At 49.4% G+C, this 22,396-nt stretch overlaps 1 protein-coding gene across 3 annotated transcripts in view; it reads left to right on the top strand.

Moving 5' to 3' along the window:
• IFT140 (intraflagellar transport 140) overlaps positions 1-22,396 on the top strand; it is a 94,384-nt gene that overhangs the window by 22,914 nt on the left and 49,074 nt on the right. For all 3 annotated transcript variants that reach the window (XM_037034666.1, XM_037034664.1, XM_037034667.1), the window contains exons 10-18: positions 1,253-1,456; positions 1,582-1,654; positions 3,655-3,746; positions 7,977-8,104; positions 10,255-10,372; positions 12,002-12,132; positions 15,771-15,939; positions 17,729-17,860; positions 21,101-21,291. In XM_037034666.1, coding sequence (XP_036890561.1) covers positions 1,253-1,456; positions 1,582-1,654; positions 3,655-3,746; positions 7,977-8,104; positions 10,255-10,372; positions 12,002-12,132; positions 15,771-15,939; positions 17,729-17,860; positions 21,101-21,291 — 1,238 coding nt within the window. The remainder of the gene's footprint in view (positions 1-1,252; positions 1,457-1,581; positions 1,655-3,654; positions 3,747-7,976; positions 8,105-10,254; positions 10,373-12,001; positions 12,133-15,770; positions 15,940-17,728; positions 17,861-21,100; positions 21,292-22,396) is intronic.

Genomic DNA, 22,396 nt, shown 5'->3' with positions numbered 1-22,396 from the left:
ACCCCAACTGGTTCCGGGCTTCCTGCGCATCTAGGTCGGGGGATCTGTCCTGCCCAACCCTGCTCGCTGCTGGCTCCGCCCCTCTTACCGTCCCCGTTGAATGGTTAGATGTAGTCGGACTTCCGTATAATTTAATTTTCTGTCCTTTGGTTGTGTCTTTGTTTCTCCAAACCTTTATTGTATTCAGACTTGGTTGTGGGAGAAGGCACAGTGTTTCCACCTATGCCTCCATCTTGGCGGAAGTCTCAACACAGCAATTCTTAACTCATTTGGGAGAGCAGGTGGCCAAGAAAATAATGTATAAAAATGATTCCACATACTATACCAGAATATATCTCAAAACTAAAGCAATTAAAGCAGTGGTGCCCTGGCTGGTGTAACTCAGTGGATTGAGCAAGGGCTTGTGAAGCAAAGGGTTGCCAGTTAGATTCCCAGTCAGGGCACATGCCTGGGTTGCAGGCCAGATCCCCAGTAGGGGACACATGAGAGGCAACGACACATTGACATTTCTGTCCCTCACTTTCTCTTTCCCTTCCCCTCTCTCTAAAAATAAATAAAATATTAAAAAAAAAAGAAAAGCAGTGGTTACTAAGGAGTGGGTGAATATATCAGCGGAATAGAGAAGGAAATCCAGGCACAGATCTGTATAGAATTGGAAGTTTAATATGACATTATGGTTGTGTCATTCTGTATCACCAGAGAAAAGCTGAATAATTTAATCACTTTGTTAACTTTACTATGAATTTTTAAAAAGAAGTATCCCTAAATGTAGATGTTCACTCAGTCATAATAGACATGAGCCAGAACAGCCACATAGGTATCTACCCATGCATCACAACTCTGAGTGTCAGTCTTTTAAAATTTTTTATGAACTGTACATTTTACACTTATAAAATTTTTAAATCAATTTTTAAAAAGACTATATTTATTTACTCTTAGAGAGGGGGAAGGGAGGGAGAAGGGGAGGGAGAGAAACATTGATGTGTAGAGAAACATCTGTCAGCTGCCTCTCTCACGTGGCCCCAACTGGGGACCAGGGCCACAGCCCAGGCATGTGCCCTGACCAAGAGTCGAACTGGCATCCTTTCCATTTGCAGGATGATGACCAGTCAAGGCTCAAAATAATTTCACAGCAAGAAGAAATAGCTTTTGGAAATTGTTTAGGAATCCTCACATGTATAATGTTGTCCTGACTGTATGCCTTCTCCTTTGTTAACACTTTTGGTTCTCTCTCTCCAACATGGAAATGCAGTGGGGCTCCAGGAAGAACCTTCTGGCAGTGAACAACCTCAGCTCTGTGGTGATCCTCAGCGAGCAGGCCATGTCATCACACTTCCACCAGCAGGTGGCTGTGGTGCAGACTTCCCCGAGCTTACTCCGTGTGTCCTTCCTGTCCACGGGGGTGACGTACGACCTGCGCACAGACATGCACGTCAGTGGGGTGTTTGCCACGAAGGTAACTGAGGGTGACCCATTGGGGGCCTTTAATGTAGACGGAAGACCTGGTCAGTTGCAGGGTCATTCAGGATGGTAAGGAGCCCAGATTACAGGTCGCTTTTTAATTTCCATAATTCTTTTTAGGATGCTGTTGCTGTCTGGAATGGAAAACAGGTGGTGGTCTTTGAGCCTTCTGGAACCACGTTACGAAATGCAGGTGGAAGTCTCAGTCCCTCCTCCCCCCAGCAGAAGGGACTCATAGCCCCCTGTGTTGTTTTCTTACCCTCTAACGGGAGGGTGTGCTGGTACTGTGGTGTGGGCAGAGGGCTGGCATAGGGCCGTGGGCCCCCCCATATCAGCTCCATGTCTGTGCCTATGTTTCTAGAGTCAGTGCTGCAGCCCCGGCCCTGGGCTGCCAGAGCCTCTCGGGCCTCCCGGACCTCATGCTATTGAAGCCGGTCAAGGTGACTGAGACGTGCAGCCAGTCTGGGGCCAGCAAGCGCTCGAGGGCTCCAGGACAGTGAAATAACTCAAATAAGGCTGTGCGAAGGTTCTGCACACCCGGCTTTGGAACCGGTTCCAGACCACACAGAGCAGTGCCCCCATGGCATCTTGACCAAGGCCAGCCTCTGTCTGGAAATTTCAGGGTGGATCATCAGAAATGAGTGGTCACTCTCAAACTCCTCTCTGTCCCATCAGCCTCTCTAACCCTGTCTTCCTGGCGGCCTTTGTCCTCCACTCTCGAGCACATGCCTGTACAAGTTTCCTGAGGCTGCACAAGCTGAGTGTCGGAAACAGAAATTTATTCTCTCATAGGCATAGAGGTCAGAAGTCCAAAATCATTTCCACTAGGCCAAACTGGAGGCATCAATAGTGGCACACTCCCTCCAGAGCTGTAGGGAAGAATCTATTTCTTTCTTTTTTAAAAAATTTTATTAATTTATTTTTAGAGAGAGGGGAAGGGAGGGAGAAAGAAAGGGCGAGAAACATCAATGTATGGTTGCCTGTCACATGCCCCCCACTGGGGACCTGGCCCACAACCCAGGCACATACCCCGACTGGGAGTCGAACCAGCAACCCGTTGGTTCGCAGGTCCGTGCTCAGTCCACTGACCCACACCAGCCAGGTCAGGGAAAGTCTGTTTCTTGCTGCTTCTGGCTTTTGGAGACTATTGGCAGTCCTCGGCTGGAGCTCACAGCATTCCAGTCTCAGCCTCTTTGTCACGTTGTTCCTATTTGAAATCTGCCTCTCTCTTACTAGCAACACTGTGATCACACTCAGGGCCCACCTGGACAGTACAGGACAATCTCCCCATCTCCAGACCTTAATATCTTTGGCTGTATAAACTAATATTCACAGGTTCTAGGGGTTAGCTTCTAGCCTACACAGTGACCGTCAAGACGTGCGCCTCAGCTCTCTCAGTTCTCAGCATCAGCCATCCTGACCTCAGCCCTCTGGCCTCACAGGAGGACTTAACCCCTGCACTTTCCATGACTGATCCCTCATGGGTCATCATCCACGATGATCCCTCCACGTGATTTGAAAACCTCACTCCTCTCTGAGGATGCTTCTGCTGCTGGTTATCACCTCTCTCCCTCGTATTATTCTCTGTTTTCCTTTTCCCCTAATGCTTTCTTGCCTGAAGTTCTCTTCTAGCACTTCTCTTGCTCTGCCTTATGTTGTGCTGGTTATTCCTTTCTTTTCCTCTATTCAAGTGTAGACCCTCTAGGGTTTATCCTCTAGGGGCAAGGATAAACTTCTTATCTACCCAACAGGACAGACAGCACGGCAGGTGCTGAAATATTTGTGGTCTTTTGTGTGTGATCATCTCCCTACCCAGACAAGAGCCTGTCCGGAGACAGAGACTAGAGCCTGTGGCCTCCAGAGTCCCACGTAAGATAAGCAGATGCTCAAACAACCATCCATCACCGGTGCTGTGCTGCCAGGCAGGAGAAAAGACACACCGCTAAGTGGTGCAGGGCCCAGCACTGAGTGCCCCCTGGAGCCTGCACAAGCCGTCACTGCCAGCTGTGGCTTTGGGAAGTTCCCTGCCCCTCAGAGCCTCGCCTCCCTCCTCAGCAGCATGCAAAAAACACATCCCTCAAAAACTATTATGAGGTCAAAAGTGAATTAGGAAACATGCATAAGAATGTTCCTTAAACTCTTAGGAAGTATGAAATGTTTAGCTGCTGCTGTCGTGTTTATCTTTTATTTTAGGTACCTTCCTGTGTGAGTCTCCAGTGTTGGCGATGCACGAGGAAAGTGTTTATACAGTGGAGCCAAGTCGAGTTCAAGTTCGAACCTGGCAGGTAAATTGCTGAAGTAGAGAAGTGGGCTCTGACAATAAAGGCAATTAAGACCAAGTTTAAGATGCTTTTTCTAAATGAAGCCAGAGCTTACATATTGGCTTTACCCAATCAGATCAGGTTCCCCCCACCAGGCAACCAGTTGTAAGAATGGATTCAGGGATTGTTGCTCCATCTATAACTCTTGTAACTTAAGAAATCAGGAGGCAGGGAAAGGACCTTTTGCAGTGAAAAGGACTAGATTACTAGACCCTGAGTACGCGGGATTGTGAAATGGGAGGAGATGTTTGCTGTGCATCTTGTGGGGGCTAAGGAGCCGTTAGCTCTGACGTAGTATCTTTGTACAGGCCTTTCTCTGCATGTGTGTGAGGGAGGCCAGGGTGGGAGCAATACATGCCTTCAAGATGACACGCCTCTAACACTATTCTGTTCTCTTGTGGTGGTGTAAAGAAACCCTTACCTGTCTATATCACACACACCGAGTGGCTTAAAACAATAGAAATTTATTTTCTCATAGTTCAGGAAGCCAGAAGCCCAAACATCCGGGCGTGGGCGGGGTTGGCTCCCCCTGAGGCTCTGAGGGAGGATCCCATTGGTGCTTCCTCCAGCTGGCGGTGCTTGCTGGCGGGCCTTGGTGTTCCTTGGCATGTAGGCGTGTCACTGCACTCTCTGGCCCCGTCTTCTCTTGGCCTTCTCCCTGTGTCTGTGTTTCTTGTCCGTGTCCTGTAAGGACACTTGTCCTTGGATTTAAGGCCCACTCTAATCCAGAATAGTCTCCCTTTGGGGTCCTTAGGTTATATCTGCAAAGACCCTTTTCCCAAATAAGATCATATTTCCAAGTAGACATATCTTCTGATGGTCACCATTCAGCCCAATAAATGCAGCAGCCTTTTGCACCAGGGTCTAGAATACCTACTGTGACCCTAGTTTTAGCTTTCCGTGTGACTCCTTTGTCCGGCTCTGAGTTCGTTCCTGGGATCCAGTGTCTCGTTTCTGGGGCTTCTGTACCCATGTTCTTTCACCTTTCAGTACTGCTCATCCCTCCTTCATTCAGTAGTTTCTAAAGGATCTCCATGGGGTTCTCCCTTCTAGCGGGGAGTCAGACAGTTAAGTAGCACACTTAAAGCAAGAGAGGATTGGGAAATACCACAGGGCAGCCATTGGAATAGAGACCTGATGATGTGGGGGCAGCAGCCCACAGCCCCTCGGGGAGAGTGCAGATCGAGGGAACTGCCAGTCCCCATCAGACTCTCTGCCTGGTTAGGGTCGGAGGGGAGGCCGAGGCTGGGGGGAAGGAGGGCAGAGCCCAGTGGGGCATCCCACGCAAAAAGAGCTTGCCTTCCTTACACGAACACTTGTGGAGGGAGCATCTGCCATGGACATAAAGCTTTGACAGAGAGGGGTCGTGTTCTAAAGAATAGATGATGGGACAGCTATGTCAGCAGAAGGCATGCTGGGAAAGGACTGCTAGCTACTGGGAACAGGCCAGGGGCCTGCTGGGAAACATGGAAGCCACTGAGGGGCCTTGCCCATTGGGCTTGGAGGGTACCTTACAACAAACGACCCAGACTTGAGTCTTTTTTGCTACTAATTTATTAATTAAAATGAGTATATGTTCATTTTAACTAATAATATAATGCCAGCATGTGCAAGGAAAAGGTTAGGAACTCTTCCTCATTTTGAAAGCCTGGAGTGTGTCTCTCCAGACCTTTCTTTCTGCTGGTGAAGAGGTAAACACACAGCCGTTGGTTGGTTGTTGCCTGTTTGTGTCCGTGACCTCGTCTTCCAGTTTTCTCAGAGGACTTCCTTCCAGAGTGGCGCACAGAGCTGCTCTCCCTCTCCCAGTGGCCTCGGGTGAAGTTCGGTGACAGGCACCCTAGGGCAGGCTCCTTGACACAGAGGCTGGAGCTGAGGAAAGGGCTGGTGTCTGGCAGACACTGGTGGAGGCTGAAGCCGAGGGGATAGCAGAGAAGTGGGGGGTGTGGCAGGAGGGCCGACAGGCTAGTCTAAAGATGGTGGGAGTTGCGAAGCCCGGAGGGACAGGGTGCATTTTGGCTTGCTTTTTCCTTGTGTTTTCTCCTAGAAGGTAGCTTCTGGGTGAGCGTGGTGAGAAAGACTAGGGGATCTGGTGAACAGTGAAGTCGGGTAGGAGATGCCACAGGTGGGAGATCTAAGGGCCTGGAGCCAGGCAGTGAGCTGGCAGGTGAGGCCAGAGTGGAGGGAGAGAAGAATTAGTTGGGGAGCAGTTGGATGGTGGGTGGTAACAGAGGGAAGAATTGAGGGTGTTCTGAGTTTTCTAGTTCGGGAATCAGGGTTAACTGTGATGCCTTACGATGGAAACTACAGAAGCAGTGCAGGTTTCAGGGGAGAAGGTACCAGTTTGAGGCGCCTTGTCCTCAAACACCTCTCAGAGACATCCAAGAGCTAGTTGGAAATACAGATTCTGGAGGTCAGGGGCTGGGTCAGTGAGTGCTCTAAAGCAGTCCGTTCGGGAATGTGAATACATTGAGGTAAAGGTGGTAGTTGAGCCAGGGTGGAAGCAAGACGAGTTCAAGTTTGTACTATGGATGCAGAGAGCATAAGGAGCCAACAGAGGAAGAGGTTGAGCAAAGGAGGCTGAGACTCCGCCTGTCATCGTTAACAGGGTCGTCCCCGGCCCAGTCAGCAGTCGCCTGCCACCCTTCTTTTGACCCTGCGTCCAAGCAGCTTTTTGCTTGTTCCATAAGCATTTTATTAAGCTCCAGCTAAGGGGCATCACAGTGAAGATCAGATTCTTTAGTTTGGAAATTCTCCTTGCCTGCCCCCCAGACATTTATCCCTCAACCCTGAGTTTTCTGGACAGGTTACACAGCTTCCTGCCTCCTCGCCTGCTCTCAGTCTCTCTCTGTTGAGCATTATGAGCCTGCTGAGTTCTGTTGGAACACTCCCATCATCCAACTGGCCGCTTACTCCCATGCACCAGAACTGTGCCCCCTTGCTGCCTGGGCTCAGCCATGCGATGCCCTCAGCCTTGCACATCTGACTCACTGCCCCCTCTTCAAGCTCCCAGGGACATACCGCTCACAGTTGGAGCGCCCTGCTCCCAACCTGGTCCTGGGCAGGCTGCAGGAATTCACTGATAAGTCATTGAGTGGAACCAGAAGCCTCTTTTAACTGAGAAGGGGGTCAATTGTATATAAGACACGCTGCCCAGGCCTAACTGGTCACTCTCCTCAAAGAGCTGTTAAGAGTGACATTTGAAATTAAATGGTATTTATCCTTGGCTGGTGTGGTTCAGTGGATTGAGTACCAGCATGCAAACCAAATGGTCGCTGGTTTGATTCCCAGTCAGGGCACATGCCTGGGTTACTGGCCAGGTCCCCAGTGTGGGGCACATGAGAGGCAACCACACATTGATGTTTCTCTCCCTCTCTTTCCCTCACCCTTCACCTCTGTCTAAAAGCACTAATGCCACCCTGTGCAACCTCTGCTCACTTGCCCACGCTTGGTGCATGGCCCTCTCATGTCTTCATTTGCACTGCAGAGGCCTCGAGGGTCCTAGACCAGCCCCTTTACACTATAGTACACGCTGTCTCCTGTTCCCGGAATGAGGGCCCGCAGCTCTCCAGGTAGCTGGCTCCTTCTCGCTATTCTAAGCTTAAATATTGCCTCCTGGCAAGACTTAACCTGTCATACATTTTATTGAAGCACAATACCTAGAGGAAAAGGGACATGTTGTGCATAAGACACAAATGGAACATATCCATGATGTAACTGTCCTCTAGTCGCTGACCTCCCCACCGAAGGGTGACCACGTATGTGACACAAGCCATAGAGTCAGGGCTCTCAGAGGCTTTCACTTAAGACCTCTGTAGGGAAGACCCCCCGGCTCAATCCAAACAGAGGGGATGACTGTCTCATCACCCTTGGCACTTTTCTCTTTTAGCATCCTATCTGTTGCCTTTCTAGCACTTTCTCAGGTCGAGGTTACGTGTGTATTTTCTTCTTGGCCTAGTTGCTGTCTGTCTCCCTGTTGGGGCCACAAGCATGAGGGGTTCCCTGAGAGCAGGGTTCTGTCATCTTCCTTATGTTGTGCTAGAGCCCAGCAGCATGTCAGGCACACCCTGAGCCATCACTAAACACCTGAGTGTGTGAATGGAGCATTCAAGATTCTCTGTAAATAGTGTTTAGTCACAACACCAAAATGCTACATAAGCTGCTTTGTTGAATTTCTTGTCCTTGCCATTTCCTCAGGGGACTGTGAAACAACTCTTGCTGTTCTCCGAGACGGAGGGGAACCCATGCTTCCTTGACATCTGTGGAAACTTCCTGGTTGTAGGGACAGACTTGGCTTACTTTAAAAGCTTCGATCTTTCCCGAAGGTACAGTTTTTATCCAAATGAAAGTTTTACATTTTAAAAATTAGGAGATGATGTGGTGGGTATAAAAATGGAGAGGAGCTAGAAAACTCTGTTCTCATTTTAACATTAACATGCCACTTTATTTTTTTTTTTTTTATTTAAACACCTGTGTCTTGGCCTAAGTGCCCAATCTTTGCAGGATGGGGGGGGCGAGGGGGGCGGGGTGAGCAGGCGACGCACGCGGGTTGGTTAGGGCCGTGGGACTTGGTGTGAGAGGTGAACAGCGCAGTCTGTCTGTCGAAACCAGTAGAACTTTTTGGCAAAAAATGAGCCTTAGTGTGTGCAAATTTTTAAAGAAACCTTTTGGATTGGAGAGCCCAAGATGGGATGCAGAAGGTGACAAAACAATGTACCTGTGTTACAAATGGGTGAAACAAGCTCCCCGGAGGGTGAGTGGCTGACCTCAGCCACTTTAGGAATGAGCGGCAACTGCGAGACTGAAAGCACAGGTACCTCACGTAGCACGGTGCTCCGGCCGACCACGCTACTTACCATAGGGCTTACTATCCAACACGGCTGCACAGCGACACTGGACGGGAACAGCGAAGGGAATGGACGGAGGGTGTTGGGAGCTGGGTCCTCCCTCACAGGGGCGGGGGTTGCAGACAAGCGCAGCAGGAGACGAGAGCGCTCTCTGTGGTGATGGGTGAGAACGGGAGGCAAGTTTGAAGTTACATACGTGTGTGTCTGCACACCAGTTAGTGCACACACACTTGCTTGTTCTCTTGGCTGAGGGCCTAGAGGAAGGACACCCCAAAAGCAACCAGCCCCCCAATGTCCAGACAGTATCTAACGGCATCTCCACAAAAAAGAACCGGGGTCCTTGGAGAAATGGCTGATTCTGGGACCGAGGCGGGAAACGTACAGGATGAGCCTGGAGTATCTTAAGTGCCAGAAAGTAAGAAAGTGCTGAAAACCAAAATACAGTGACGGGGAGTGTCAGAGGATAGCGGAGCCACCAGAAAGAGCTCCAGGAACAGAAGAACTCCAAGAACAGAAGTTGTTCCAGTGGCCAAAGCTGGAACAACTTGAGCAACAGCAAAAAACCCAACACTGTATTAGTACCCAAGGTAGAAAATAAATATCTGAGTTCACACCAATATAAATAAATGGTCCAATAAGTTAGTAAATACAGGAAATGAGACAACTCTCCTCCACAGAAGAATTGCAGATAATGTATGTAGATCTTCCTTCTTCATGGAGAGGAGCGTAACTCCCAACTCCGTGAGTGCGGGCTGCACTTAGCGACGTCCTTCCGAAGGGGACAGTATGGGGTCGGGGGAGGAGGAACTTTACAACAGGACCCCAGACAGGAGAGACCAAGGTCAGCATCACAGATATTAGTCACATCGATGACACAGACCCCTGATGCGATGTGATGACCACGGCACTGTATCTTTGGGGTCTTCTCAAGTCTGATAAGAAAAACATCAGACACTTGGCAGTGGGGGTGAGATGCTCTGCAGAACAGCTGACGGTCCTTAAAACTGCATGGGCATCCAGAACAGGAGCCTTAAGATGTGGTCCCAGCCCAGAGGAGCCTAAGGAGGCGTGATGACGAAATGTCATGGGTCCTGATGGAGTCCCAGGACAGACATGGTGTTAGGGAGAAACTGAGGAAAAGAGAATAAAGTAAAAAAAAATCATGATGAGCAGGCCCAGGATTGTTTATACTGTTTATAAACTAGAACCAGCTAAATGGAAAGAGTTTAAGTAAATTTTAGTTCATCCAGAAATGGAAAACTGAAATTGTAACAAAGTGTGACATAGCAGTCCCTTTCTGAAAGGAAAGATGGCAAAGGGGAAATGCAAGGGGCAGGGTTTTTAATAAGCTACTTTGTGTAAAAAGAGGAGGGAGATGAAATTTCATGTTCATATTTGCTGATAAGAACATGAGAACTTTAAAAACTCACCCAATATTCTGAGCCTGGCCCATTTCCTGGGACATACTGGATCCCAGGGTGAGAGCGGCTGGGCCATTGGGCAGAACTGGCAGTTCTGTGACCAGAGGTTTCAGGTCACTTGGAGAAGCAGGTCCTTACTCACTCTGTGACCGGCCGTGCACAGACATCCTTCGGCGTGCACTGAGACCCCTGCCCTTCTCCCCACAGAGAGGCGAAGGTGCACTGCAGCTGCAAGAACCTGGCCGAGCTGGTCCCTGGCGCCCGGGGCATTGTGTCGCTCAGATGTAACGCCAATGGCAACAAGATCAGCATCCTCCTCAGCAAGGTGTGCTTCCCACGGGGACTCCCCCTGCGCTCTCACAGGGCCCTTGGCCTCTCTATCTCTGCCTTTCCGGGCCACTCTCTGCTCCTTGGATCCCAGCCCCCATTCCTCTTCCTCGTTTGTCCCCTCTCCAGGGAGTCCTCTCCTCCCCCATCTGTCCTCTCCTGCCTGGTGCCATCCGTGCCCTCCTCACCTGCACAACTTCTGTTTTTTCCTGCCTTTCTTCATTTCTTATGTCATCAGAAACAGTGGTTTCTTCTTTACTGAGCCCCTCACTCTCCTCTTTTTTGTCTCTTCGTTGCCCTGGCAAACTCTCTCAGCCCAAGGCAGGGGCGGGGGTGGCCATGGGACTGTTGAAGGCACCTTTGCACCTCTTGCTTAGAGAAGCAGTAACATCAGGGTGTGTGCAGCCACGTGGGGGGTCTGAACACAAGGTGACGGAGGGCACGGTCATCTCCTTCTAAGTGGCCGGTGCCTCAACACCTACTAGTGTTTGCTATCTTTTCATTCATATGTTCAAGCTCTTGTTCATTCATTCAAGAGTGGATTGAGGTTGCCCTCCATATCCGAGGTGCTTTCCTGGGCACTGTAGATACAAACCGATTAGTTAAACGAGAGGACTCGGCCCCTCCACTGGGGTTGAGCAGATACTAATCAAAGGATGAGGCAAACGAGTGCGTTCCTTACAGCCCTGGTGGGAGCGGAGAGAGAGGGACGCAGGAGTTGCTCTCCAGGGGGGTCAGGAGGCGCCCAGATGAGGTAATGTTGAGCCAGGATGTGAACTGTAACAGAATAAAACTTCTGACCTAAGTTCTTGGCATTTGTTGCCCCTAGCAACCAAGCTAGTTCCCTTTTCTCAGTTTTTTTTCCATCATCTCAGTGCACGTGTGTGTGCACACATACCTTTTGTGTGAGGGTCAAGAAGGAAGAAGAGATGATGGTGGTCGTGGTAGTAGCTGTGGCATCTGGCACCTAATGCTGCCTGTTTGACGAGTGAAGAGACTGAGATAAGTTCTTCGTCAAAGGATGCGGCGGCTGAGCTGTGACCGAGCCCCTGCTCCTGCTCTGGTTGCTCTGGCAGAGCGTCCAGGACTCAGGAAGAGCAAACGAGACACCCTGGGGGTTGACCAAATAAAACAAATGTCTTCAGGGACTGGGGGACTCCCAGGCTGGTGAGCACAGGCTGGTGAGCAGGCGGGAGGAGAATTCAGAGCCCAGAATGCTTGGGAGGAGATTCCCGGCGGGAGGGCAGCCTCCTGGGTGCAGAACAGTTTCTCGGACACCCAAGCCACCCCTCAGGCAGCTGCATCAGAACTGGTTTATCAGAATCCAGATTCTTTTTTGTTCCCTTGGCCAACTCACCTCAGCAAAACAGCCTTGCACTCAAGTCAGTATCAAGAACAGCTGACAGCTGTAATCTGCCTTTACACTATTTTGGGGTTTCTTTTCAATTTTCTGAAATTATGAAGTAGCAGCAGTTCAACACCCGTTCAGTGGGGACGAAGGTAAGTTGACATTCAAATTCTGAATGCTACAAGTACGCTGGCCAGTGTGGCCTGCGGGTCAGTAACACTGGGACATGGTTTTCTTGGGTGTGTTGTCACCAAGAGCTTCTGGTTTCTTGTCCTGCAGGCTGACAGCAGCCCTGATTCCAAAATCTGTTTCTATGACGTGGAAATGGACTCGGTGACCATCCTCGACTTCAAGACAGGACAGGTCGATCAGAGAGAGTCGTTGTCCTTTAACGGGCAGGACAGTAAGAAGTAAGATGGGTTTGGGAGGGTTTTGTTGCAGACGATACTCCATCAATGTCTAGGCAGGTTTCACTAAGTTACACCTCACACGTTGAAAGACCCCGGCAATTATTTGTGGTAAAGGCAGAAAGGGAAACAGAAACACGCTTGGGCAATCGGGATAGATTTGGATCTTTAATCTTTGTTTTCTAGGTTCTAAGATTCTGAAATTCTGTAGCTCCTGAAAGGTTTGTGTCTGAGGTGCCTACAGAAATGGCCAGGTTGCATGACGGAGAGAAACGCAGTGAGCCTCGGACCATCAGCATCTCTGATGGTGGGGGCTGCGTGTGTCTTGTAGGGAATGTGTTCCTAGAAAAAAGAATTGTCTTTCTCCAGGGAGCTCATGTAACAGCAATTTTCAGCCAGTGTGTCGCAATAATTTTTATTGTTATTTTATTTTTTTATCCTGACCCAAGGACGTGCTCAGTGATCTTAGAGAGAGGGGGAGGTGGGGAGAGAAACATCAGTGTGAGGAAAAAACAGATCAGTTGTTTCTGATACACACCCCAACCAGGGACTGAACCTACCACCTGCGCATGGACCTAGACCCGGATTCGAACCCGTGACCTTTTGGTTTATAGGACAATGTTCCAACCAACTGAGCCACACTGGTCATGGTATTGCAAGAATTTTTAAAACACATAATACCTGCCCAGGCTGGTGTAGCTCAGTGGATTGAGCACAGGCCTGCGAACTAAAGGATCGTGGTTCAATTCCCAGTCAAGGCATATGCCTGGGTTACAGGCCAGTTCCCAGTGGGGAACACACAAGAGGCAACCATACATTGATGTTTCTCTCCCTCTCTCCTTCCCTTCCTCTCTAAAGATAAATGAATAAAATATTTTAAAAAAACACAGAATACCTGACTATTTAGGAAATATCAAATTTTAAAAAATTATAACAGCCAACAAACATAATGATAGCCATGTAGTACAAATGAGTCAAAATTATACCTATTTTTTTTGTCAGACTGGCAAAAATAGAATATGTTTTTTGGTGTGCCACAGAATTTTAGTAATTAGTATACGTATGCCACAAGATGAAAAAGTTTGGAAAACTGCGGATGTTACGTATATGTGTAGTTCCTTCTACAACTGGGAGAATATTCATAGAATTTAAGTGCTTATACTTTTCCACCTACAGCTCACATTTAATTCTGCGTGAAGTGCCGCATGGCGTTAAAGTGAGCTGTGCGGGCTGTGGGAGCCGACTCTGCCACTGTTAGGGCTGCTGTTAGGGCGGCCGCGTGGCCCGAGCTCGGGGGTGTGTGCGCAGCCCCAGTGACTGCAGGGGCGAAAAGCCTGCTGCTGGGGTGCGGAGGGGCCAAGCCGCCAGCCGTGGCCTCGCCAGTGCTTTTCTCTGACTGCCCTGTGCCTTCTGCTCCTGGCCCAGCCCCCGCCTGCCCCTGTCCAGTCTGCCCCACACAGTTCCACCCTTCTCCAAGCCTCAGAGTCCCTTTTCCAAACCTCCTTTCACCTGGGGGCCCTACCCACACACACATCTCCATCTCTTGCCAAGTTTGGCACCACTTCTCCAGATGTCCCTGGAGTTTCTCGCTGTAACCTCAAAAATAGACTCCCAACTCAGCCTCACTCCCCAGAGACCCCGTTCTTGCCCGAAGCACCACTTCTCCAGGTCCCCTGACCTCAAACCTCAGAACGAACCCTTCCCTTCACCCCCACTCTCCATAGCTCTAATCCCAGTGTTCTTACTGTGAATGTCCCTGAGTCACGTTTTCCCCTTCACACTCTGCCTGCCATTGGTGCTTCCTCCTAGTGGCTACTGGAATCTCCGAGCCACATCCTGTGGCTCCACCACACCCCTCACCAGGCCAGTCCAAAGGTGGCCCTGGCACTTATTCGGTCCCCATAAATGCTTCCGTCTAAACCACCATGCTTGTCCGCCTGCCCTGCTTTCTGCTCAGTCTTGGAGCAGTGACGTCTGTGAGGGCTGCTAGTTTCCTATAGGGCAAGTCCCAGGCTCGGGCACATGGAGTCTCCCTGACTTGTCACATTCCTCCAGGTGGTTGTCAGCTGAGATACAGTTGCCTGCCTTCTTTTGACATCTGATCCATTCTTTGCCACCCAACCCATTTTTTTTTGGTCGGGGCTTTAAATTCTTAATGGATTACAAAAGGGGGTGTGTGTGGGTGGGGCCCCTGGGCCGTTAGGAGCTTCTCAACACCTGGAGGTCGGTTTTGCTGCAGTTTGCTCCAGTGTTACCTTTGCTTGCAGCTGTGGGGGCCTTTAGTCTTCTATTCTTGCTTTCCAGTAATTTCCAGGCCAATCGCTGGCTATGTAGTGGGCTGAGGAGGAGGCATTCCGCAGAGTCTGGAGAGACAGAAAAGGATTAGAATCTTCTCTCCAAGCCTCACAGAGACAGGGTTAGGGGGTCAGCCTGGGTTGAGCTTCGGCTGCCCCCTGCTCCCCTAGTCACAGGTCTTGGGAGGTGGAAGAGAGGGAGAAATAGAGAATGTTCCCTTTACCCCCTTACGGCCACCAAAACGTTAGGGTAGTTGGTGATGCAGGCTGTGAAAGAATTCACAAAGAAAAGAAAAGGAAAAGTGCAAAGTTTTATTCACGTTTCAAGAGGGGAATGGGGCAGAGTGTGGAGAGATACACCAGCCCACAACCCATTTTTTTCTCCCTGCAGTTCTTCACTGCATGCTGGGGCCGTAAAATGGGGAGGGTGAGAAGTGGAGGGACCAGGAATAAATGCACCACATCACACAGGTCACAGCCGGCACTGGAACCCATGTCAGGGAACTGCCCAGCAGGGGGTGCTCCCCCCCCCCAGGCCCACCCAGTGGTGCTGGCCGTTGGGGCCAGCATCAGGGACGTTGTGAAACCAGAAAAGACACTGGAGTGCCGGCTGCCTGTCACTATCAAACCCAATATATTAGCAGAGACAAGAATTGAATCTTTATGTGGCCTGTGATCTGAGAAGATGATGGGTTCATACCCTAACAGATATCTTGTCTTTTCTTTCCAGGCCAAGGTTTTTATAGCAGGGAATAAACAAGGTGTGGTAAGGAGTTTTGAAATTCAGGGAGGAGTTAATTGGATTTAAAAAAGAGCCCCAGCAATCTCACCCTGGATGGCAGTTTTAAGCTGTGCCCCAGGCAGAGGTCTTTAGCTGTGTCCTGGGCTGTGGTCATCTCGCCCTGGAGTGCAGTGCCTCAGATATCGTCTTGAATTGCTCGAATTCCTCCTGGGGAACAAAGGTGGAACTGCTTATGGTCTTCTGGAGTCAGGGTGGGTCATACCTTCAGTTCCTGGAACAAAAGCTTTTTACATGCATTGATTACTAAGCTTATTAGCTATTATAAACTAAAATTTTCTAACTCTTGAGTCCCCTATCACTGGCCAGACTTCTAGAGCCAAAGCTTCATTGTCTCTCTTTCCAACCAGACTCCCCTGGGACTCTTTCGACCCATTTGTTTCAATGTAAAAGAATGTAATCAAACAGGCTGCATCAAAACTTGGTGTGCAAAGGTATTCCTAATCTGGGCAAATGAAGCCTGCTGCCACTGATTGGAGACTGGCCTGAAGGTGTTGCCAGAGGCTAAGTCAGGAACTCTCAGTGTTCCAGATGGCTCTGTGTTTCAGGAACCATGCCTTTGCCCATGAGAAGCTGGCACACCTTGCTCCCGTGAGCCACTTCTGGGATCAGAGCGAGCCCAGGCTGTTCGTTTGTGAGGCCGTGCAGGAGGTAACAGGAGCCCCACTGCAGCCCGTGGACAGGAAGGCCCAGACCGAGGACAGCGCTGACCCCACGGTACTGCACGGCCCTCATTTGTATTTAGTGGCATGGGAACTTTGCATCTGTGGGTTCACAATCTTGGTGATGAAGTTTACAGGAAAGTTACAAAGAAATTCATTCAGGTGGAGCATCGCCCCTCTGTAGGATGCCTGTGCGGCCTCGCCCCTCTGGGCGTGCCCCAAGGAGGCTGGCCCCACCCAGTGGGTCTTGTCTGACTCAATGTTACACTCTGCTTTCCTGTTACCTCAGCCAAGCCTTTGATGTTAGCACATCCTGTGACTGAATCCCTGAGGCAGCATGCTGACCCCTCTTTTACTCCACGACTTGCTGTGACTCTCAAACCAGGGCAGTTCTGACCAAAGCAACCTCCTCACCTCAGCACTGCTCTCTGCTCTTGCCACCCTACTCCCCAAGCTCTGCAGGCTCCCCCTCTCCCAAGCCCATGGCCCTCAGGGACCCATCCCCCAGCCCAGGGGTCAGAACCCTGACACTTTCCACATCTTGTGTCTCGTGGGACAGGACATGGAGCGTTCCCTAGGAAAGCCCAGTGGCTTTTTGTGCTGCTTTCTAACCTACCTCTTCCTGAGAACATTTGTGTGTAGGGTCCTCAGTAAATTGGCAAAGGACAGCAGCCCTCCAACCGTAGGGGCTTTTTTCCTGCCGAAGGAGTTTCCGCCCCAGGATGGTAAGGGTTTGGACCCTGCTGAGGTTTTCAGCAATTAGTGTCCATATTCTAAGATTTTCAGAAGCAAGTCCAGTCATCAGTTCTGGAACACTGAGTGGGAAATGTATTGAGGTGGCATCTCTGTCATTGGATTGAGGGAAGCAAAGACATTGCCAGAGGAGTTTTCTTCAAGATAGAGGGCCTGGTGACAGTCTAGACAAGTGATAAGAGTGTGCAAATTGATACTGAGTGAAGGAGCAAGGAGTGAGGGGCACTTCCCAGCACTTTGATCAGAAAGCTCTCTTGGTCTTCTATGAATGCGATGGAAAACTAAGAATTCACACAGCAAGGACAGCTCTGGTGCCCCTCAGCTCCCGTTCAGAGGGGCTGCAGCCTGGTGTTGCTGTTCTGAGTCCCTTAGGACGGGATCCTCGGGTCACTTACCTCTTCACTGTGTGTTCCCTGTCCCTTAAAAGTGGTGGCAAAACCTTTCTCGTCATAGTTTTTCTGGGTGAAGAAACGGAAGAGGGTGTCTTTTGAAACCTGAGGGCTCTTCTGAGTTTCACTAGCTGGGTGGGAATGACTGGCCTCTGCCACAAGGAAATCAGTCAGTGNCTCTGGTGCCCCTCAGCTCCCGTTCAGAGGGGCTGCAGCCTGGTGTTGCTGTTCTGAGTCCCTTAGGACGGGATCCTTGGGTCACTCACCTCTTCACCGTGTGTTCCCTGTCCCTTAAAAGTGGTGGCAAAACCTTTCTCGTCATAGTTTTTCTGGGTGAAGAATCGGAAGAGGGTGTCTTTTGAAACCTGAGGGCTCTTCTGAGTTTCACTAGCTGGGTGGGAATGACTGGCCTCTGCCACAAGGAAATCAGTCAGTGCGAAGGACCTGGTGGGTTTGGAACCAGATGTGGCGCACCCTTCCAGCAGATGCGTCATTTTTTCCGGAGTACAGCAGCAGATGGCGGTGGGGACTGGAGTGTCTGCCACATGCCGGGAGGAGAGTGGATTATCTGTGTTGAGTGTCCTCATCTTCTGTCTTCCATGTATTTATGTAAATACCTCGTCAGTGAAAATGGGAATTAGTTGTAAATAGTAAAGTGTATTTCCAGACTAAAAACAGAACAATATTTTCCCTCCCTCCCAGGCGGACATGTTGATTCTGTCCTTCTTCATTTCCGAGGAGCATGGCTTCTTGCTTCAGGACAGCTTCCCCCGGCCGCCCGCCTACCAGTCTCTCCTGGGAATGGAAGTGCCCCATTACTACTTCACAACAAAGGTGTGAGTTCTGTGAGCCCCGGGCCGGGTTCTCGGGCCTCTCTCCTGGGCTGCGCTCAGGCATCCCAGCTCTGGAGTCAGGTGCCTCTTTTCACCGCTCATTAAACAAGGCAAACCATGTGCTCTGATTTGTCCCCTAAAATTCCAGCAAATATGGGGTCTTTGGGGTTAGGAGAATTGTGAGACTTGGCTTTGCTCTTAAGACAGAGCTGTGCTAAGGAGGAGGGTCCTGGCAACACTAGGGTGTCCTCCCAGTGTTTCCCCTGAGGGCACCACACCCTGCAGCTTTCCTGCCCTCTTTTCTTTTTTAAAGGTTTTATTTATTTTTATAGAGAGGGGAAGGGAGGGAAAAAGAGAGGGAGAGAAACATCAATATGTGCCTGCCTCTTGCATGCCCGCCACAACACAGGCATGTGCCCTGACTGGGAATTGAACTGGCGACCCTTTGGTTCGCACACTGGCACTCGATCCACTGAGCCACACCAGCCAGAGCCGACTTCTTTTATTTTAGTCTAGCTGTGGTTTTAAAATTATGTATTCCATATCCACTGTAGAAAATATAGAAGCTACAATTAAAGAAATAAAGACCAAAGGTGATGCAAATCTCCACAGAACCAGCCCCCAGAAGTAGTTGCTGTGAATAGGCTGGCTTGTGGCCTTTCAACAGGTTTCTGTACTCACCTACATTTGTGCACATTGCATACATGTGTAGTTTTTTTTAATTGATTTTTGGGAAAAATAGAAACATTAGTTTGTTGTTCTATTTATTTATATATTCATTGGTTGCTTCTTGTATGTGCCCTGACTGAGAATCGAACCCACAACCTTGGCATATTGGGGCTATAACAATCTAAGCTACCTGGCCAGGGACAGGTATGGTCTTTAAGTTTGTGAGAGAATGGCGTTGTTTTTAGCATTCACATGGTCATGCCTAGCGTGGTTACGTTGGACAAGTTACTTGCCTTCCCTGGGACTCGGTCACCTCTGTTCCGTGGCCCTTGATCTCTGTGGTTCTAAGACTCTACTGAAACTGCGTGAATCATAGTGTGAGTGAGTTGGTTTACCCATCCCTAAAAAACCACGTAAAACAACATGGCATGACCATTGACATGATGAATAATGTATAGATCCACATTTACTTGTGTTAAATAGCATGATCTTTGTCACGATGGGAATGGGGTCATGTCATCCCCGAACCCCAGAATCCCTGTGTCCTGCCCACGCAGGTGTTCTCTATCCCTAGTTTGAAATGGATTAGTTCCATCAGACTAGCATTTTCTGAGTTTTATTGTGTAGTGCTCCTTACGCATTTTTATCTGTCTTTGGTATGAGAACTCAGAAAGTTGTGAGAGACAGTTATATTCTTTCTGTCGCATTTCCCCTGTTCTCCTCACATCATTGACTTTGGTTTTGGCCTCACATTTATGCAGTGTTTCTCTCGTTCCTTGTCTTTGCTGTGCCCGCTGTTCTAGTCGTCCAGGAGAGGAGGCGTGTGTGGCGCAGTATAAGACGACTCTCCACTTATCCTGTGGCAGTTCAACTGCCCCTTTCTCAGGATCTTTTTTCCTTTATTTTAAGCTATAGTTGTCCATTCGACAGTACTTCCCACCTGACCTGCGTGCCCTCTTAAACCAGGTTTATTGGGGACATGACACCATATCAGCTCTTCATGGGTAGCAGTACACCCATGTCACTCAGCAGGGCTCTCATCCTGGCCAGATGTATGGCACAAACAGGCTGCCACCGGATGCTTGTGTTTCTTTAAATGCTGCCCTCCTTCTGATTGCCGACCTGTGTTTACATCCCTCAGCCATGTCCTGGGAGCTCTTGTCTACACACTTGAGAGTCCACGGCCCTGGATCCTCAGCTTCCACCTGTGGCCAGGGCTCGTGGCTCAGCCCCTCCCTTGAGAGCTGTAATGAGAGTGGGTATAAATGCTGAAGCAGGGGGCAGGTGAAGCAGGGCCCTCAGGTGCTCGTACATCGGTGAGGGTTCCTGAGTGCACACAGGAACCAGGCTCTGATTAGGTCATAGCAAGGCTGATGGGCATCAGGTCCTGTCTGTGATCATTAAACCACAGCCAGCAGTGCTTGGTTGTTCTTACACGTGCAGACTTCTGAAAGTTTTCCATTCCATGCAAAATCAGTCTAAACTTCAGCCTCTTGCCTGGTGTGACCTAACCTACACACAGCCATGAAATTGGACTGGACTGTAGGTTGCCTCAGGGCCTTTGCTTATGCTTTGCCCTGTGCCTAGAAGGGTCTTGCCATCTACACCTGGGTCTGATACATTCTACCAGTTTCTCAAGGCCCTGGTCAAGCATCCCCTGAAGTTGGGGACCACAGGTGAACTTGAGAAGCATCAGTGAGATAGAAGAGCTTCCAGGAGCTACACCAGAGGCAGGTGGTGGAGGCTAGCCTTGCAGAAGTCACAGAGCAGCAGCAGATTCAGGACCAGTGATGTGTGGAGCATTGGGTCCCAGGAGGGTGGATCATGACCCCCCTTTTACACAGGGGAGTGTTGTATACACCAGGGAAACTGAGCCTGCAGGGAGAAGGAAACAAATGTGAATGACAGAGGCTTGGGGGTGTGGGCCCCAGCCCAGAAGAAAGCGGGTGGGCGTGCAGGCAAGTACAGTGTCCAGCAGTCGGGAAGGAAGCCAATACTCAAGGGAGCAGGTCCCCGCAGAGGGCTGCTTTTCCAGGTGCCAGGTATAAAGAGGCCTCAGGCAGCAGCCTGTAAAACTGTGCTCCTGCTCAGACTGGAGGGCGTTCTCTCTGCACAGCTGTGTAGGGAGCCAAGGTCGGCAGTTCTTCAGAGAAAAACCAGTGGAGGGCACTCCACTGATCCAGGTTATCGTTTTGGAAAATTCCAACAGAAATCATGATGGAATTACTTATTTTAGACCTTGCGCATGTGTGTGTGTGTGTATATATATGTTTTACTTAATAGTAAAAACTTTCTAGTTTACATAACAAACCTGGGAGGTGGGGATTTTCACAACCATTTTATGTATAACTATTGAAAGTTCCTGTGCATGCCTTTACTTGTTCGCTGTCTGAAAACCAGAGCCAAAATGTCTAATTTCAAAAGAGGACAGGTTTTTGTTGCATTTGTCAGGACTTTGCTGACCATCCACATCGTCTGCAGAAGGGCTTGCATAGCTGACATGTGAGAAAGGCTCTGTGTAGGCATTAGCTTGACACGAACTGATGGGTAAACAGAGCCCTTTCTCATTCAGCCAGGAGAGGCAGACAGAGACAACCAGGTGGATTCCGGGCACCACTGCATGGTGGGCAGGAGGCCCCTGCGAGACTTTGTGGGGCTGGAGGACTGCGACAAGCCCACCCGGAATGCTATGCTCAACTTCAGCTACTTCATTGCTGTCGGAGACATGGACGAAGCTTTCAAATCTATCAAGCTCATCAAAAGGTAAGGATTCTGTTCACTAAGGTGTCAGAGTGATGAGCACACTTAGAATACTTTTTCTCTGTGTCTTTTCCCTTCTAAATGTGATTCTAAGAGTCACTAACTCTTCTGTGACTCTGTATTTCATGGTCTTTTTACTGGATGAAATGCTGCCGCTCGGATGCCAGGATATGCCTGGCACATTGCACCGCAGAGCGGGGAGTTTGAGCGCGGGCACAGCTAGGTGTGGGGCGAGGTGAGCCTGGCTTTCGGCCCTTGCAGGGCTTGGAGTCTCTTGGGCTGTTACTTGGTTGTTTTGATTCATTTTATAGTGTTTTGGACACTTCCTAGTTGGAAGTTCTGTGGTTGCTAAATATTTGTAATACCTCTCCCTCTGGGAATAACTGCTATTAAATAAAAAAGGGTTTGATAATAAACACTCAAAACAGTACAGTGAAAATGCAATTAAAATTGCTCCAAAAGAAATTTTTAATCAAAGGCTGTCAAAAAGCAGCTTCCTCTATGTTCCTGAGAGAATTCAGCAGTTCTTCCCAGGAGCAGTTGACAGATTTTAATCTCAAAAGGTTAGAAAAATTATTAAAGAATGAAACTGAAGCGGGAAGAGAAAGATGGGAAAATTCGGTGGCCTGGAACGAGACTCCTTATTTATAGGGATGGTTTCTTGACCCGGGAGCATCTGTGAAACTTGCATGTGACCCCTAGTCCTTTGTCTTAGTTCTAAAACAGGCCAAACCTCATTCCAGCTGGGAGGGCCTTTCAGCACTGGCCATGTGGACAAGAAGACTCTTAGTCTGGGGAGTGAACTAGCGTGACTGGACAGCATAGCTCAGCCTTTCTCTGATCACTTTTTATTTAATATAAACACCATCACAGATGTAATGAACCACACGGCCAATTTTAAAACTTTAATAAACGTTTATATAGTCACATACATAATATTAAAATTATACATCTTAAATAGTCATTCTTTTTTTAAAATAATTATTTTAGCATACGATTTAGGGGGAACAATCCATTGTGGGAAAGACACTCAAAGGGGCAAAGCTCGAACATGTATGCCCCCTTGAGCGCACTGGCCGTGGGACAGGGATCTGGCTGTTTCTGCCCC

Source organism: Sturnira hondurensis, unplaced genomic scaffold (assembly GCF_014824575.4).
Source record: "Sturnira hondurensis isolate 20B ecotype Veracruz unplaced genomic scaffold, ASM1482457v3 Scaffold0022179, whole genome shotgun sequence".
In the NCBI taxonomy this organism is placed as follows: Eukaryota; Metazoa; Chordata; class Mammalia; order Chiroptera; family Phyllostomidae; genus Sturnira; species Sturnira hondurensis.
This window is presented reverse-complemented; position numbering and strand designations above follow the sequence as displayed.